An 18,598-nucleotide genomic window follows, 5' to 3' on the forward strand; every position below is an offset into this window, starting at 1 on the left:
TTTTGATGTTGTTTTGCCAGATTTGTCCACTGGTGAAAGACAGTCCTGTTGTTGAAGAAGTCCTGGAACCTGGCTTTTGGTTAAGAAGCCCTGAGACTGTCCTGCAGACAGAGAGTGAATACTGTCCACTGGTGAAGGACAGTGCTGTTGTTGCAGGGGTCTGGGAACCTTTCTGTTGGTTCAGAAGCCCTGAAGAAGGATTTTCTTGTTGTATGTTTACAGAAATCCTGGGAGAGGGCTTTGCTAATGTGTTCAGGGGTTCTAGGACTGTTCTACAGACAGAGGATGAATTCATGAAGGGACTGGCAATGTATCTTATGGCCTTGCTAAGCCTTGTCTCCCCAGGAACTAAGATTGCTGAGAACTTGCCTCTGTCAAGATGAAGAAAAGACCTCCATTTGGGTATTAAGTGCTGTGTTTAAACTTGATGTAACTCTGGGGTAGATTCAGTTGAGATCCAGGGGTGGGGAACTTTTGACCTTTAGGTGCTCTGATTGACAAATGAAGGTACTTTACTTATGTTTGGAAACTAATCTCCATTTGAGAAGAGGGGCTTTGTGGTGAACTAAATGAAGGTATAGCCTAGGGGTGGAGTAGAATTTAGAACAGGGACTTTGTAATTGATTGAATGATTGGAAGGTCCTGGGGTGGGGTAGTCCTTGGAGATTATTTAATCACGCTTAGTAAATGCTGTATTTTGAATGATGTCATGTCTTGATCTTCTCTGTTCTTGGTTTGTCACTGAATAAAATGGAGAGCACCTATGCTGGTATTCTGAACCTTGGGAAGTTGCCTTTCCTTGGCATTACAGTACAGATGGTCTGAGAGAGAGGATCCAGCTTTTCCTAGACAAGAGGCCAAAGAATGATACCATTTACCCAAATGCTTGAGGGCAAGCATAGCACTCTGCAGAGGTTCCTGTTACTGAACTTCAGAACATCACAGGGAGCTAGGTACTGCAGGCCTTAGCAAACCCATTTCAAAAATAAAGAAAATGAAGTTCAGAGAGAAGAAAGGGACTAGATGCAGAGGCTGGATGTGAACCAAGTGTTGTAGGTTCAAAACCCATCACACTATCCAAGGGAGAGTGGGAGAAATAAAGAGGTAGAGAGCAAGAGCTTATCTTCTTTGTACTTTGTACTTTCAGATGGCGAGTACCTCTTATAAACATTTTTTTTATGAAAAATTGTAAATGACACATCAAATCTGAATGGTCAGATCCTTGCATTTATGAATGTTATCAATGAATGAAAACAATTAATTTAATGGACTGTCACTGTTTTTCTTCTGATAGATGGAGGTCCAGCTAAATGAGAACCTAAAAAATAGGTCACTGGTTGGCTACACAGGAAAGATTAAAATAGTGGAAGCACAGAAATATTAGAATTATTCTGATTTAATTACTTTTACAGGTTTTATTCTTGTATAGCACTCACTCCAATGAAAAGGGTACTTTTTATTCCTTTAAAGCAGCAATGACAACCAGTGTCACATGACTTCTAACAAAACAAACTGGTGGTTTAAGTCTTTTGCAACTACATTTGCTAACCAGGTTATGTTTTTTAAAAAATTATTTTTTTCAACGAATAAGCGTTTATTATTTTATCTTCCTCCCAATTTCTCTCCCCCTTGCGGAGGAAAAAGACAAACAAAACAAATTCCAACAAAGTATATATTTTAAAAATCACGTTTTTTTTTTTTTGCAAATTTTTGGGAGATTTACTTCACAAATTAGCCAGACACCTCTTTTCTCCCCAGTAAACCACCAGCACGTTGTCTACAATACATGTTCCATGCAGGCCCCTGTCTACGTGTGAAATAGACAACAAGTGGAGCTCTAGGCCTTTCCAATGACTCTGCCCATGGCAACCAAAGAGCACAGATCATACACATGTTAAACTATGTCAAGGAAGATAAACCCACACTTTAGAGTGAATTTGCTTTTATAGTTTTAAGGAGATGACCTGGATGTTACTTGATTTCCTCCAGAAAATAAAAGAATGCAACAAACCATGCAAGACTAAATCAACAGCACTGAAATCTAAATCACATGCAACCCATTCAAAACATATAACTGAGAAAAGCATTCAACAATCCCCTTTAAATGGTGACCACCACGTAGCTATGTAGCACCCATTCCCAACGTTCTCTAGTGAAGGCAGCTAAAAAGTAGGCCAAGTTCACAATGGGGCCAGCAGGCTTCTCACAGACACACCGGTGAGGGGAAGGGGCCTTTAGTCCCAGCAACTGAAAACTGGTGCCACAGCTAAAGTGATTACCAAGTACAAGCCCTCCCTCTGGTGGATGATGAAGAAATGACAGCTCAGTCATTCAATTTAAAAAATAAATAGAAGAATGGGGGAAGACAGTGACACAATAAAACCAATTAAGTTTTTTTTTTAATCATTACATTTGTTGAGATCTTAATATTGTAGAAAAGGCCTTTCCCCCCCCCTTTAAAGATATTTCCATATCAAATGATTTTTAACCCTTGCTTACATGAAGCTGAAAAAGGTGAGATGATATCCATTAGCCTGTTTTTTTTTTCAGTTGCCTAGATTAAATCTTTAATTAAAAACAAAACATTCTACATTTTTGTATCTACTGAGTTAAAAGCACCATTTTGTTTTGTTTTTGCTTTTTGGACGGGGGAAGGCATGGTAATTGGGGTTAAGTGACTTGCCCAAGGTCACACAACTAGTAAGTGTTAAGTGTCTGAGACTGGATTTGAACTCAGGTCCTCCTGACTCCAGGCCCAGTGCTCTGTTCACTGTGCCACCTAGCCGCCCCTAAAAGCACCATTTTTAACAGAAAAAGTCTTTTGTCTTTTAAAATAATCTCAAGTTGAAGCTCTGTAGTAGGTTCTTTATTTGGCCAGAGACAATTTTTAAGATTATTTGAATATCGTTCATTCAACATCAAGATTACTCATTCAACAATTTTTAAGGCTATTCATTCAACAAGATGGCAGCCAGATAGTGGCAGGACTGGAGAACATGCTAGGCTGAAGAGGATGAAGAGGGAAGAAGGATATGAGAGAGGCCTGTCAGAGGGCAAGACCAAACTTGTTCTGTCTGGTTCATTTGATGGAAGAGAAGTGGTGAGTGGAAGGGGCAGAGGCATATTTAGGGCCCAGAGCCCAGTGAAGAAATATAACGAGATGCCTCTGGAACGAAGCGGGTTCCTCTCATGGGAAGCATTTGGAGTCAGTCAAGAATAAGCACTTACTTGGCACCTGCTATGTTCCAGGCACTGCTGCCCTAAGCAATGGCTGGGTATGTCATGAAGCTCCTGGTCAGGTGTGGGCAAGATCACATGTCTGAAGGAGATTATCTTCTATATAACTGAATACATGGCAATATAGAGAGACCTCTTTAAAATACCAGATAAACATTTTTATCTTTCTAAATTTCTCTTTCCATGGTGACAGGCAATTAGAAAAGACTGATTTTTTTTATTAATTAAAAAAATAAAATAAAAATTTAAAATTATAGATGCTATGTAAGAATCTCTTGCCTTTAAGGACAATGGAAAATATAAAAAACAAAAGGAAAAATCTCACCCAGGAGAAAAAGCTCTACATTTACTTTGGATGTGTATTCCAATATCCCTAACTATCTGAAAGTTCTTCCTTTTTAATTTCAAAAAAGAGCATTAATTAAGCTCTTACTCCAAGAGGAGGATTGTGCTGTGTGTCACTGCTACTGCGCATGACCTCTGACAAGCAGGGATGCTCCGTGAGCCCCAGTTTCCTCATGCATGGAATGGAAGGGTTCGACTAGACATCCTTTGGGTTCCTGGGCCCTAACGAACTCACTCTACCTTAAGTCTGGTCTCTGAGATACAAGACTTCCTCTGACTATAAGGTTTCTTGCATTGTGCACCTAGAGGTACGTCCTCCTAGCACCCAAAAGGAAATCCCTAGTGGGTTTTTTTCTTTTCTGAAACAGTCTCCTCCATGAGTTTCCTTGAAGTTTGCTAGACTGAACTCGACATTCATGGAGAAGATGCACTTGAACTGAATACAAGCACACTGCGACAAGAGCTGAGATTTTCCTAAGGGCAATTTTAACAACCGGGTTTTTTTTTAAATTCTTATTCTCTAGTTATAGTTTATTCCTAAAACTCTTCTGCAGAATCTAAAGTTCCATAAAACTCAAATTCATAGATGAATAGTGAAATAGTAGTTTTACGTGGCCATCACTCCTACGGTTTAATTTAAAAAAAACAAGGACTGTTAGTATATCTAGCACCTAGGGAAGAAAGCAGCAGGACACAAGCTGTGAAATATGTTCATCTACTGCCTAACAGAAAATCGACCCAGTAAACACATGTACAGCTGGCTTTAAAAACACACCCAACAGGATAATGCAGAGCAGCAGAGGGTAGGGGCCAAGCTATTCTTAGTAATTAGAGCTCTTTAAATACTACTACTTTTTAATCTCTTTTATGGGATATTAAAAAAAATGTCAGATACACTTCCTGTATTTAAGCATATGTCCTTGTAGTAATTAAACCAAGACTGCTATGAGGTTTCACTGTGCCATGTACTTTATGTTGTATAAGAAATATGTATAATGCAGAGACACACATCTGGAATGTGAAGGCTTCTCTTTCCTTATGAAAGTCTTTGGTTTGATTACTTCTATGGAGGCTGCTTTGAGGGCACCACCCTTTCCATCTTACTCTCTAGCCTATCATATAATGGACCTCTGCTGTTGGCCTCTCTCTTACTCTGATGTAGACTAGACCCAAAGGCTGCTATCTAGTCAAGTAATTCATGAAAAATTCAATTGCACATATGAGAAAAGATAGTGTAGTGGTAGTTCATGGACTTTATGTTGGTTATTTTATTATGACCATGGGAGAGTTTGTGACCAAACAAAGGATAGCTAGGTAGGATCACAGAAGACAAAAATGGACAATTTTGATCACATAAAATAAAAATTACTTTACACAAAGGCAATGTAACTAAAATCAGAAAAGAAACATAACTGGGGGGGAAAATCTTCACAACAAATTGCTCTTATAATGGTCTCTTATCCAAGATAGAAGCTGATTCAAATTTATAACAATAAAAACCATTCCCCAATTGACAAATACAAATTTATCCACCTCAAATTCATCAGATTAACAAAACTGACCAAAAAATGGAAATGACCTCTTAGAGAAACTGTGGGAAAACAAATACATTAATGTCCTGTGAATCAGACTAAGCCTTCTGGTGAATTAGAACCATGGCTGCGCAGATCGCTGCTTAACTGCCTAGGCTTGGGTGGGATGCCACTAACAGGGTTCTATTGCCAAAAGAGATCCAAGAAAGAGGAAAGGACTCATATGCAGAAAAATATCTATAGCAAATCTTTTTATAGTAGCAAAGAACTAGAAACTAAGAGGGTGTCCATCTACTGGGGAATGGCCAAATTATGGCATATGAAATAGAATATAATATTGCATTGTAAGAAATGACAAAACTGAGCATTTTAGAGAGACCTGGGAAGGTCCGTATGAACTGATACAGAGTAAAATGAATAGAACCAGGAGAACAATTGTACACAGTAAAGACAAATATCTTTGAAAGATTTAAGAACTCTGATCAATGCAATGGTCAGTGAAGATTCCAAATGGCCTAGTGATGAAGTTTATCACCAACATCCTGAGAGAGGACTCAGAATGCAGATGGAAATATTATTTTTTGTACCCAGCCAATGTAGGAAGTTGTTTTATTTGATTATGCATATTTGTTAAAAGCGTTTTGTTTTTCTTTTTCTTTTCCAGTGGAGGTGGGTTGGAGAAAATATATTTTTTATTGAAACAAAAAAGTTAACTAAAAAAAGTCACATTATTTGCAAGGTAAAAATTTCACCTTGATTATTAATAATTCACATTTGATCAAATAATAATATACTTTGTAAACTATAAGTCACACTATTATTATGCTATACCTGATTTTTGGAAATCTAACCTTCATAAAACTGAATTATGATATATGGAAAAGCATATTGCTATTTTAAAAAGACAAGTCAGGAAGTTGACTAATTTCATTAAAAAAAATTCAACAAAGGATTGCTTTAAATAGTAAATACTTTAATATGGTTAAAATATTACCTGATTTACCAAAAAAAAAAAGACAATATAATTTTCTAGCAATGAATTTGAGTAAATTGATACCTCAGTCTATATTTAGATGATAATAAAGCAACAGGACTCCATTAGATACATTAGAATAAAGCTTTTAAAAGTACCAAAATGAAGATTAAATAGTTTAATAAAACCACATGACATACCATAACAAGTTAATATTCGTGCAAACATAAACAATCACAAGACTTCACAGTTGCAAAATAGCATTAAAAAAATACAATCTGCAATTTTTAAAATTCAAGGATGTTTCATACCTTGGAATGCTTGGCCTTTGGAAGTCTGCGTTATTGAGATTGTCTTCCTGAGACCGATCCTTTCATTAAAAAATTATAAAAATAAAGTTGAGGTAGTTCATTTTCAAGTATGGTACTATGTTAATTAGGAACAATTTATAAAGCTCTATAAACATGCTTAAATCACTCACAAAACATTTAATTAGTAACATTCCTACTGAAATTATTTTAAGCCCATAATCTCTTAACTTTATTATTTTTTTTTAATTGTAATTTTTGCTTTTTTTTTTTTTGGAGGGCAACTGGGGTTAAGTGACTTGCCCAAAGTCATACGGCTAGTAAGTGTGTCAAGTGTCTGAGGCCTCATTTGAACTCAGGTCCTCCCGACTCCAGGGCCAGTGATCTATTCACTGCGCCACCTAGCTGCCCCAATCTCTTAACTTTTTAAAGAAGTTCTCAACTAAAAGCAAAAATAAAGTTGATGTTTATAGAATTTAAAATTTAGCAAAATACTTTCGTAAAAGTATCCATTTATACTTTTAGACACTGCCAAAAGGAATCCAGAAACCATGACTAAGGATTTATGGCATCCTAGATCTTAGGCTGCTTTAATTGCTGTTGCTGGATGAAGGCAAAGGCTGCAGGAAGGTGATGTCTGAAAATGGAATTTGGTTATGTGGACCAGATTCCTTGAATGGAGGAATGAATGAAAGACTTGGGCCAGACCTAAATGTACCTAAAACTGGCATGCTCCAAAACAGTACTTATTGGCCTAGAATCTTACAAATCTAAACCTAAGTGCTTTAAACTGAAATGGAAGGGGGAGGCCTACATCTACTTGGTTATTCAGCCTGATACTGTAGATGGCAGCTATGATGAATAGTATGGAGCCAGACAATATCAAAGGAAAAGAATACTAAGTCCATCGCCTCAGACCAAAGGCACAAAACAGAAAGTGCCAAGCACAGTGAATGATGACAGACTTTAAGTCACAGACATCACCTAAGACTTATTAACCATGACTAGAAAGGCATAGAGCGGAAGGAAAGTGAGAGAAGAAGGTGGGCAGAATACTAGAATGTATTTTAAAATGTGTCCAGAAGTCAGAAAGAATAAAGGGGGAAACTTGGTGGAGAGCAAGTGAGTGACTTGGTGGTGACAAAATGAGAAAGAAACAGAAAGTGATGTGCTCACTGGATCATGCCGTGGGCCACATCAGACACTGAAGACCCGAATGTTGTCAGGGATATAAATCATAGAGGGAGTGCTTGGTCAGGTATGGGATGTATTGAATAGGCTAGACAGGAAAAGCCTGGCACTGAGGCGGATGTAATAGTGATAGGAGGACTGAGTTTTCCAAGCAGTTGATGGAGTTTCTTCTGTCAAAACCAGAGTGGCTAATAACATCCCGAGGTGCCTTAAAGACTATTTCATCCAGCAAAAGACAGAGGAACCAACAAGGGGAAAGTCTACTATGGCTGCAATTCTCACCAATAAGGAGGAACTGGTTGCGGAAACAGAAATAATAAGAATTTTGTGGGTATGTGAAACCGTGAGAGAAAAGCAGAGACAGACACAATCTGATGGGTAATCTAGATCTGGTCACAGCAGATGTTAAAAGGTCCAGAAGCAGGGAAGGCAGCCTCGCACAAACGTCTACTATCCAGTGTCTTCCCTGCTCACACAGAACCACCACATTAGTTCAGCTCCTCATTACTTGCTATCAGGCTCCCAGCCTTCTCCACTGCAATCTGTCTTTCAGAGAGCTGCCAAAGTTATTTTCCTTAACCACTGGTCTATGTCAATACATGAAGGACAAACTATAAACTCCACTGGCATTTAAATTTCACCACCTGATGTCTATTTTTGGGTCTCATACATTATTCCCCTTCCTGTAAGCCACAGTCCAGCCCAACTGGCCTTTCTACTGTCCCTCACAAAGGATACTCCATCTTTTATCTCCATGCTTACTTCTGCCTTTTTGAAGTCCCAGATTCCTCAAACCCTCAGCTCAAGGGTCATCTTCTATGAGACCTTTCCTGATGCCTTAAGTGTTAGTATTTCCCCTTCCCCCCCAATAAAAGTACCCTCTATAGTCTGTATATCTACAAGCAGTTTTCTCCTGTAGAATGTAAGCTACTTGAGGGCAGGGACTGTTTCACTATTGTCTTTGTATCTGGAGCACCTAAAAGAATGCTTGGCAACCTTAATATATGCTCACTGATTGATTAAATTTCTAAGAGAGAAGTGGCCCAGGAAGGAAGAGAAGCTCTCAAAAATGAAATCTTAAGACAAATTGAAAAAAACCCCAAACTCCAATGTAAAGGGAAAATCTAAAGAGACTAATGTGGATGGACAATGTTCCTTTTTTGACAGTTATTAGACCAGGAGATTTACAGCCATGCTACCTATGCAGTTTAGCTACTATTCAATGAAGTATCTGATAAAGTCCCTCAATCTTTAGAGTAAGATGTAGGAATGTGGGGTAAACATATTTTTAAAGACATGTGCAGAAGACAGAAGTAAAGGCAGATGAATAAAAAAAAAATGTGGTGTGGTCCTATAAGACTATCATCAAAAGCAATAAAGTTCAGAACAAACCACAGCTGGCCAAGAAAACGGAGTACAACAAAAACAAAAAGGGTTATCTTTTATTTTTTAAAACCAGATTGAGGAGGAGATGCAGAACCAAAGGCTTCTCTGCTGGTTGGTTTGATGGTACAATAACAGACAACAGAAGACAGGGATCCTCAGTTCTCATGTTTCTGTCGTCTCTACAAAGGACAACAATCTTTGAATTGGACAGACCCCAAATTCCTAACAGTAACACTGATGTCCAGAGTAAGTAAGGAGATGGGAAGAGAGTAAGTTACTGCAAATTTGACACACGTGCTGGCCTAACCAATGTCAGTGAACTCTTAAAGATTGTAAAGAACAGGAGGGATAAACATCTCAGTGTTCCAAAAAGGCAAGTAAATAGAGGAAGTGAATGTTTGACTGGAATCCTAGCAAAATTCTAGGATGTATAAACAAGCAGCGAACTTTTGGAAAGGGAAGTCATGATCTACAGAGCCACAAGGTCTTTATGAAAATCAGGTCATACCTGACAAACCTTGATGTCTTTTTTTGACAGAAGACTGATAGATGGGGGCAATACTGAACTTACATTTTATCTAGGTTTCCACAAAGCATTTGACAAAGTCTCTCAATACTGTGGGCAATGTATAGTGATGTGGTCTAGACAAGAGCCCACTTTAAGGGTGTTTGAACCTCGTGAAATGGCAGAAATGAGAAAGTAGTCAGGCAAAGTCTTGGGTCCATGTGTAAACTGGCTGATATCAGAGGGGCATGGCCCTGAAATGTATGTTAATGACTTGGATAAAGGCATCAGTAATGTTCATCAAATTTGCGATCACACAAACTCAGGAACAGATGGCTAAACTGAAGATGATCAGACACAAAAAAAACCTACCAAATCCCAGAAAACTGGGCCATTACCTAATTAGGATAAAATTTAATAGGGATAAACCACAGGATCATAGAAATAGAGCTCAAAGAACATTTGGAAGCTACCTAATTAGACCCTCTCATTTTACTGATGAGGAAACAGAGAATCAGAAAGGTAAGATGCCAGAAAGGTGAGAGGCTTGGTTTTCAGGAATGCCCACACCTAGATGCTTTTTAATTGGGCAGTGGGTCCAGAGGACTGTGACATTCTCTGATCCAGGAGAAGGCTATATATATCCTGATGAGAGGTTTTGCTTTGGGGCTCACTTTGGGAAGAGTTGTGTGATTTGACCAGAAGAAACTCTGGGCAGCCGTTGAGCCCCCGGGGCTTTGAAAACCCAGATGTTGGTGCTTCCCTCTCTGGTAACTGACTAGGTATGGATGCAGTGGTCAGACAGCTGGAAGCCTGTCTGCTGATCTGTTTCTCTGTCTGTATTTTTTTGTCTGCTTGTAACCTCTTTGTATTCTCTGGAGTTTGGGGTGCTGACTTTTTCCCCCTGAACTAGGTAAATGACATGTTTGATTAAAGCAAGATTGTTAACCCATTTTGAATTGCTTTCCTTTAGAAAAGCAGATCTAAGAACCTGTGTTGGCAGCCACCCTGGGTATGCTAGGGTGCTTGCTGCTACAGCTTGCTTGACTCTAATTCTAACACGCTGCTGTTCAAAAATGAACTTCACCAATTCAAGATGGGGAAGATACGGTTCTTGTGAAAAAATTCTGCATGTTTTAGAGGATTGCCAGTCTAATGAGTTAACAATATGAAATGATAGACAAGGAAGTGAATACTATCTTAAGGGCTGCATTAAGAGAAGCACAGTGCTTGGGGCTAAGTGAGTGGTCTGCCCTGGTCCAAGTACTATTTTCACTTCTGGGCACCATATTTTAATAAAGGACATTTCAGAGTCTACCGAGGAGAATAACCAGGATAGTGAAGGGAACCAAAATAATGTGTCACACGTAGATAAATTAAAGGAGCTGGGGTTATTTAGCCTAGAAATTCAGAGGGGATACAATAGCTGCCTTCATGATTATCATGTGAAAGGATTAACTTGAAGCAGTGATTGATCCAAACAATATTTATCAATTTGCTCAAAATACATAATAGACATGAAATAAGACAGAAAATGCAGAATTTCAAGACCTGTTTTTGTAGGATTGGGGGAGGCTGTGTTTCACTGTGAAGAGGACATGAGTCTTTGAGGCACAGGATATGGCTCTGATTTCTGGCTCTTACACTTATTTACCAGGTAGATGACTCAGAGAAAACTACCAAATTCTCCAAGTCTCATTTTCACTTTTTTTTCCTACTACTTGTATCCTATAACTCACAGGAGTATTGTGAGGAAAGGATTTTGTAAACATTAAAGCACTAAAGAAATTATTCTTAAACTATTAATAGCATTCACATACAATTTTGACATATAATTAGCAATAACAGCTGAAATGTTTTGTATGCCATATATTACAAGGCACAAACATTGGCAAATCAAAAAAGACACTCACAGAAAAAAAAAGCAATAACTTCATAATCAAAATTTAAAAGAAAATTATTATTAAATTCAACTTGGGGTAATTTTATTCCCTTTGGTGCCACCTAGTGGGCTGCAGAAAATCTGTAGCATATTAATTTAGGGACTAAAATTATTCAAACATACGGTCTATATTGTTTTGAGGGAGAGTCATTTTAAAATGAAATAGCCAAAATGTGCAGAAATAAAACAAATAAAAACTATCAGGTCATTTAGCTAACTGTGAACTAATATTTTCTGAAGTTTGTTTTAAGGAAATCTAGCTTCAAGACCCCCAAATTTTCTTTAATAATAGTTTACATTTGAATATCTTGGACTTGATTGTGTACAGTGTCTTCTTTGGAAATAAAAAGGAATTAGATTACCAAATGGGACTCAAACCCAGGCCTCCATTCCCACTGTGTAGGCAGACTCCCAAACTAGATCCTTCCATTTCACAAACACTGATTATTTGCCAACTCTATGTAAAGCATTACATGAGGTACTAATAAGGTTAAGATAAGACATGCCTCCTACTCTCATAAAGTTTACAGTTGAGTAAGGAGAAATGACCAACTGACAATGTTAACTGGATTCAAGTGAGACAGTTGTCCAATATCAGCCTCACCCTCTCTTCCAGAGGAGAGGCAGGAGGCAGGATGACTGGCCATGGCCCTGCATACAGTGGGTGCCTTGGCATCTTCAATGTCTGACCAAGTTCTATCCACTCCACAGAGCTTTGCTCTAGCCATCTTCACGGCTACTAGAACAAACTGTTCTCATCCACCCATTTAAGGTGGGGAAGTCTTGGGACGGACAACCTGCTAACTCACCAACAGGTCTTCTGAGACCTGTCAGTCACTGTCAACCTGGTTCAGCCAGTCTGCCAAGACAGTTCACCAGGGTGTGGCCACTGCACAAGCGCCAGCTTCCTGGAGCCTCATGTGAGAGTGGAGTGCCAGGAGGAAACCCAAAGTGAGGAGCAGCCCTGAGAAGGGCTCTGCAGCCTTCCCCCCAGAGGCGCTAGTCCTGCTTGGACACCCACACCCCCCAGGAGTGCACAGGATCCAAGATCTCCATCTTCTCTAAATCCTCTAGATTACACAGGCTGTTGTTCCCACAACACTTTCTCACAACTAATTAACCTAAAATAATTCTCCCTTTGTCTTTTCTAGTAACAAGCCATTCTTTTAATGAGTCCTTAGAAGAATGTATTTAGTCATCACTCCAGCAGGACCTTTAGAGTCATTTGGAAAGCAGAGTAGTGTTGAAATTTTCTAAATTTAAGGTTGGCCCAAGAAGTCAGAAAGTAGTCATTAGCTAGTAGCCTTTTTTTTTTAAAGCTATAGGCATCAAGGGTAAAGGTAAACACAAGTCGTAAGAGTAATTCTACATTAGCACTGACATTCCCCTCAATTATTAGAGCTACTCAAAGCACAATTATGATTAAAGGACTTAAAAGGAAAAAGGGACATTAAAAATCAGATAGTCTAATCCAGGGGTGGGGGACCTGAGGCCTAAAGACTAAGACAGCCTTCTAGGTCCTAGGGTAAGACCTTTTAAGTACTAGGGTAGAGCCTTTTGTCTGAGAACAAAATCTTTTATTAAGGGGATTTGTTCTGTCAAGATTGGTTCTGTAAAGTAATCTATTCATTAAAAAATGAGGAAACTGAGGCCTTCTGAGAGGTAATGTGACTTGCTCTAGGTCATACTGATTCCATAGGTTAAATATCCCCACATGGAAAGTTTTGTGCCTTGGCAGATGGGCATTTAGCAAATCCTTGCCACTTATGACAACTGGGACAAGAAACTAGGTCCTCACAGAAATCCCTAACTGGGATAGCCAAAGAGTCTCTGCCACACAATTAAACTGCCCCTGAACTAGTCAGATTCAATACAATTAAAGTATTTATTTAGCACACACTATTAGATCAAAATATTTTGCCAACATAGGATAAAACTCACACCCTGATGCTTTGATAACTTGGTTCATTCAAACATATTTTCTCTCCCAATGAGGCATTCCTGAAACCAAGGAATGTATAAAAAAAAACTTTTTTAAATGAACTGAATTGTCTACCCCTTTCTTTTCTTTTTTTCTAACAATTAAACTTTCTGTAACAGTTACCCAAGTCCTGAAATGCTCACTCAATGTGCTCTGGATGACTGAGGATGCCAGAAATCCAGTCCCTAAATATGTTAAGATGCAACTTTAAGAGTTCTTAGTGTTCAAACCAAAGAAAAAAAATCAATTTTGTTCAGCCCTGACCAGACTCCGTCCTTTGCCATCCCCTCCCACTTTGTCTAGCCTAGGAGGGCGGTCTTAACCTTTTTTTGGTCTCCTGGGGGTCTCCTTTGGCAGTCTGGTGAAGCCTATGGATCCATGCTCAGAAGAATGTTAAAGGAATAAATATACACAGGATTACAAGGAAAACCAATTCTATTGAAATATAGTTTAAAAGCATTAAAGTATTAAAAAGAAAAACATGTTCAAGGCCCCCAGGTTAAGATTTCATCCAGATATACAAAAATACCTAAAAAAAGTTTTGGCGACAAACTCCTGAAATGTTTCCTCCATAATACAGGAAAAACAGACTTTGGGAGATTTTAGATTTCACAAATAACCATGATGAAGCTCTAATTTCAAACAAAAGAAAGAGAACTTTCTAAGTCACCTTGTCCAACCCCAATTTGAATAAAAATGACATCTACACCAGTTCAGCCAGGTAGTCATACAGTGATGTGAGTGAGTGAGACCTGCTTCCTCAGGAGAGAGAGCACAAGCCATAGCTCCAAGATTTGAGAATACTTGTATGAACTCTGCCACTGTTCCTGGTTCTGCTCTCTGGGGCCAAATAATATAAAATGAATCTTTCTCCCAAATTGACAGTTATCACGTCTAAAGTCTTTTCTTCTCCAAGCTAACCACTCCCCAGCTTTCTTCAACTACCTGAAGAAAACAGATACAATTCAAGGTTTAAATTAAACTGTTCAACAAAATAACATAGTCCAAAGGTCCCAGCAAGCCCCTAATATATGCCAAAAGACATTTACAAGACATGGTGACATGAGGAGATAACACCTAGCTTTCATGGCAGGAGATGATTCCTATTCTGTTTCTACAGATGTGTTTTAAGTGAACCTTGGGATCCAAGAAAGAGCCCTTCCTGTGTGGTGATGCAGATCAAGGCTCCTTGATTTCCGCACTCGGCATACCTCGTGTTTGGATCTGTGCAGCTCTGTCCTCAGACTGTCACATTCCTCTCTTTTCAGCTCTAGCTCCTGCTCCAAACCACGGATCCTTAGGTCACTGCTCAGCTTTTCTACCTCCCAGTTGGATGAAGGTCGATTGAGATTCCTCATCACTGCAAAGGAGAAGCAGCAAGAAATGAAGTCATCAGCAAACAGACCAAAACACAGCTCGATGCACAGCTGGGAGGGGCTGGCAGAGTGATCTTAGTCTGACTTCTTATAGCACTGAGAAGTGAGGCCACTTCAGCAAGGTCACAGAGGGGGAAGCAGCGAGGCCAAGACTGAAGCCCAGGTGCTGCGGTTCCAAGGGTAATGTTCTTCCACTACACCAGTAACTGGAAAACATGCAGAAATGAGCTTGTGAGAAAAATAACAGCAGCCATGTTTCAAAGATCTCATGGTACTGAAGAGCAATAGCATAGATGGTCTGGAACAAAAGGCAACTCTTTTGTTTTAATAATTTATTTTATGCCCCTCCCCCAGCAGATATTCTTAATTATGTTCTAATTAGGGGGTAGGAGCATGCCTGTGGGGCCAGAGTGGGATAAAAAATTTACCATGGACAAGCAGAGCTGACTAGTTTTAACACAATAAATAACTTTTCACCCTGTTTAAAATTCTACACTATCAGCATGATGAAAATCAGCTTGTCTAGGTCACTCTGCAAGCCTCTAGCATGGCCACTGTGCCTCCATTGTGGAAGTCCCAAGGGAAGATGGGGAGGATGCTGCGAGTTTCCCCCCCCACACACTTGCCCCCCACCTTAGAGCAGTAGCCACCCCTGGGTGGTCTGAATCAAAGGCAAAGAACTTTCAGAGCCCCAATCAGCCAATGGCAGGACCTGTTTCATTCAGGCCCTCCCTAGGCTGATTTCATTGAAGGGGCAGTGCTCCCATGAGCACTAAAAGTACTTCATACCTTCTTCCCATTTTGTCATCAGTCATTCTATTCTGTATTCCCTCTCTCCACACACCAGAGGCCTAGCCATCTGGTTTTCCTAGCTCTCACTAGCAAGACAAATGTTCTTTCTTGTTCTCTTCTCTCTCTCTCTCTCTCACACACACACACACAACCATACACATGCTCAAACACACACAGAGCTATTATTTCTTGGAGGAGGGAACAGCACAATTTGTATTAAATATTAACACTACAAAAATATTAAGAGTAAAAGAAAAATGAGGATAAAATGAATATGTCAACATAAGCCTTATGCAAAATCTAAAGAAAAAGAAACATTAAGCACACACATCTTCTACTGTGACTGGATCTGACAATGTATAACACAATATCCTAGATTCAAAACTGGCAGGTTCTCAGAGCCCCTCACCTCACTGATAAAGGAGCCAACACCCTCCAAGGGTGGACAGCTCATTTAAGGCCAGTCACGCCTCAAGGATATGAACTGTCTTGTGTCCTCAGGGCCAGCATTCTGTCTGATGGCCCCTCTGACTCCCCTGCCTCCCTACAGCCTTTTACAAGGACAGTTAAAGATGCTGTCTGTGGGGAAGGCTAGGTGGTGCAGCTGAATGGAGAACTGGCCCTGGAGTCAGGAGGACCTGAATTCAAATCCGACCTCAGACACTTGACACCCTTACTAGCTGGGTGACTTTGGGCAAGTCACTTAACCCCAACTGTCCTCCAAAAAACAAAAAAGATGCTATCTGTGCCTAAGAGCCACACCACTGGCTGCTGGGCTTTCTGCTTCTTACCTTGCTGAGTCTCAACCTCGGTCCGCAGCTGGAGGAGTTCGACTTCTTTAGTCTGTAGCTGTTCATTTAATGCTTTCAAAGATTCAGAGTTATCTTTATTCTAAGGAAAAAAAGGACAAGACTATATATATAAAAACCATACCTTGACAATCTCTTTTAGTTTCCAAAAGGTATTAGAAAAAAATTGTATTTTAGTCTTTCAATAAACAGGCAGGCCAGGAAGTTTGAGTTTTGCTGCCAATTTACATTTTCCCCCCTTATTTAGGAAATTCTCTATTCACTGAATTTTCATATTAATAGTACCGAATACCTGATGTCCTCACTGAATTGTAGAAAGTTATTTTTCAATGTCATTTCTTCTTCTAAACAACATTAAAAAAATCTATGTCAGCCATATTTTAAAATTAAAGCCCCTCACTTACTCAGTTTTAATTTCTTCAGGAAATTATATTATTACTTACACTATTTTTTGTTACACTATAACCTACAATATACTCAAAACCTATTAATCTATTTTAGTATCTGTTTTTATAATAGAAAAAATTTGAAAGAAAATTTAACATGTTTTAAGAATCTTTTTAAAAGCTCAGATTGACAGAGGTGAGAAGAGTCATTTGCATTCAGCTGATCTCACTCCATTTCTCCAAAGGACTTACCATTTTATCCAATTTGCTTTTCAAATTATCTCTGTCTAGGCAGACCTCCCGAAAGGCATGATAGGCCTTGTTTACTTGTTCTCGTCCTATAGAGCTTGTTTCTTCATCTAATCGGGTTTCAAGAAGCTAAATACAGAAGAATAGTGGGAAAAACTCAAGAATTTATACTACTTAATGGGGTTTTAAATTTATCTAAAGGTCTAACTGATTACCTCAAAAATTGCAATTTAGGGACAAAAAAACAAACAAACAAACAAAAAAAACCAAAGGATAATTAGGTTAAAGTTCCAGATCTACACTAAGGGAATTTTAAAAGAAAATATAAAAGGCAAGTGTCAACCTCTGGCTTGGAAGAGTATCTCCACAATAAAATTCCCTTTGAATGGTAACTCCTTCTGAAATTACAGCAGCAATCAATAAGGGACATTTGTAGGATTCAATTCAGCAAATATTAATTTAACTTGATGACAGAATAAACTGACCATTTTTCGGGCTTGCTTTAATTTATTCAGGTCATTAACATGTTAACATGTGAGTGGGGGAAGAGTGCCATGTAAAGAAACACCTAACTAGAGAATGCATGTCGGCCACAAAGCACATCTTTACACACCAAACCACTAACCTATTATAATTTGAACCTATAATGTCTTTGAAAAGTCAAATTCTACGTGTTATGTAAATTCAATAGTTTTAAAATCAACTTTCTAAAGAAAGATGCTAATTTTCTATAAATTGATAATTGTAAAAAATTCAGATGTAAATGCCAGTAGGACTTTGTTATTTTTTTTAAACAGGCACAGTCACTTAGGCTTAAATAATCAGACTTAATTTTTTTTTTAAGAAATCACTTAATTTCTAGCAAGTCCCTCCAAGATTTTAAAGCATGCTAACAGAACTCAGACTGCCCGAACAATATATTCTAACACTTTGTGGAAGATGTTGACTTTTAGAAATGGAAACAGCAAGATTAAAATCTTGGGAAAAGATTTAAAACATTACAGTAAATTAATATAGAAACATTTCCTAAAAATCAAAACCCAGTGGACCCTAAAAAGTCTTCAATATATATATCTTAATTTATACTGAATCAGTTTCATCATTTATAAATTCTGAAATGGCAGGCTTTTATGAAATGTGTATTTTACAACATATACACTCATCCACATAGACCATAAAGTTGTCATTGATATATATATTCCCCAAAATGGAACTACAACAAAACCTTGAAACTAAACTCGAGGAAAAATTAAGAAGCCGCCCTTCAGATGCGGTTCTAGCCTAAATTCTCAGGGCTCCTGCTTCCTATGTAACACACTGGTTAGCTTTCCTTCAATTGTACCTAATTTGCCTTTCTAACAGGCAAAAATCTGTGTTCTCTATTAGCATTTCATGCTACAAAACAAAAATTTGCCCCTAAGGAAACTACTGCAACAGGACAGACAAGGGCCACTTGGGATGTTTGCGGCGGACGGCCAGGCTGTGATCTGTGTCACTGACGGAATATCTACATGAATGAGATCAAAGATCCAATACTGAGTATGACTACATATTTAAAATGTATTCCACCAAAACTACTTCAAGAT

General features: G+C 38.7%; 1 protein-coding gene across 8 annotated transcripts in view; it reads right to left on the bottom strand.

Annotated features, from left to right (window-relative positions):
- The window catches only part of AZI2 (5-azacytidine induced 2), a 43,912-nt gene that overhangs the window by 9,382 nt on the left and 15,932 nt on the right, over positions 1-18,598 (bottom strand). For 7 of the 8 annotated variants that reach the window (XM_069088542.1, XM_069088536.1, XM_069088538.1 and 4 more), the window contains 4 exons: positions 17,016-17,141; positions 16,360-16,459; positions 14,612-14,760; positions 6,399-6,457 (listed from right to left, as the gene is read on the bottom strand). In XM_069088542.1, the coding sequence (XP_068944643.1) occupies positions 6,399-6,457; positions 14,612-14,760; positions 16,360-16,459; positions 17,016-17,141 (434 nt within the window). The remainder of the gene's footprint in view (positions 1-6,398; positions 6,458-14,611; positions 14,761-16,359; positions 16,460-17,015; positions 17,142-18,598) is intronic. The other variant, XM_069088544.1, reaches the window with a different exon arrangement.

Source organism: Petaurus breviceps, unplaced genomic scaffold, assembly GCF_028583685.1.
Source record: "Petaurus breviceps papuanus isolate PSGF00001 unplaced genomic scaffold, PetGlider_PUasm1.0 185, whole genome shotgun sequence".
In the NCBI taxonomy this organism is placed as follows: domain Eukaryota; kingdom Metazoa; phylum Chordata; class Mammalia; order Diprotodontia; family Petauridae; genus Petaurus; species Petaurus breviceps.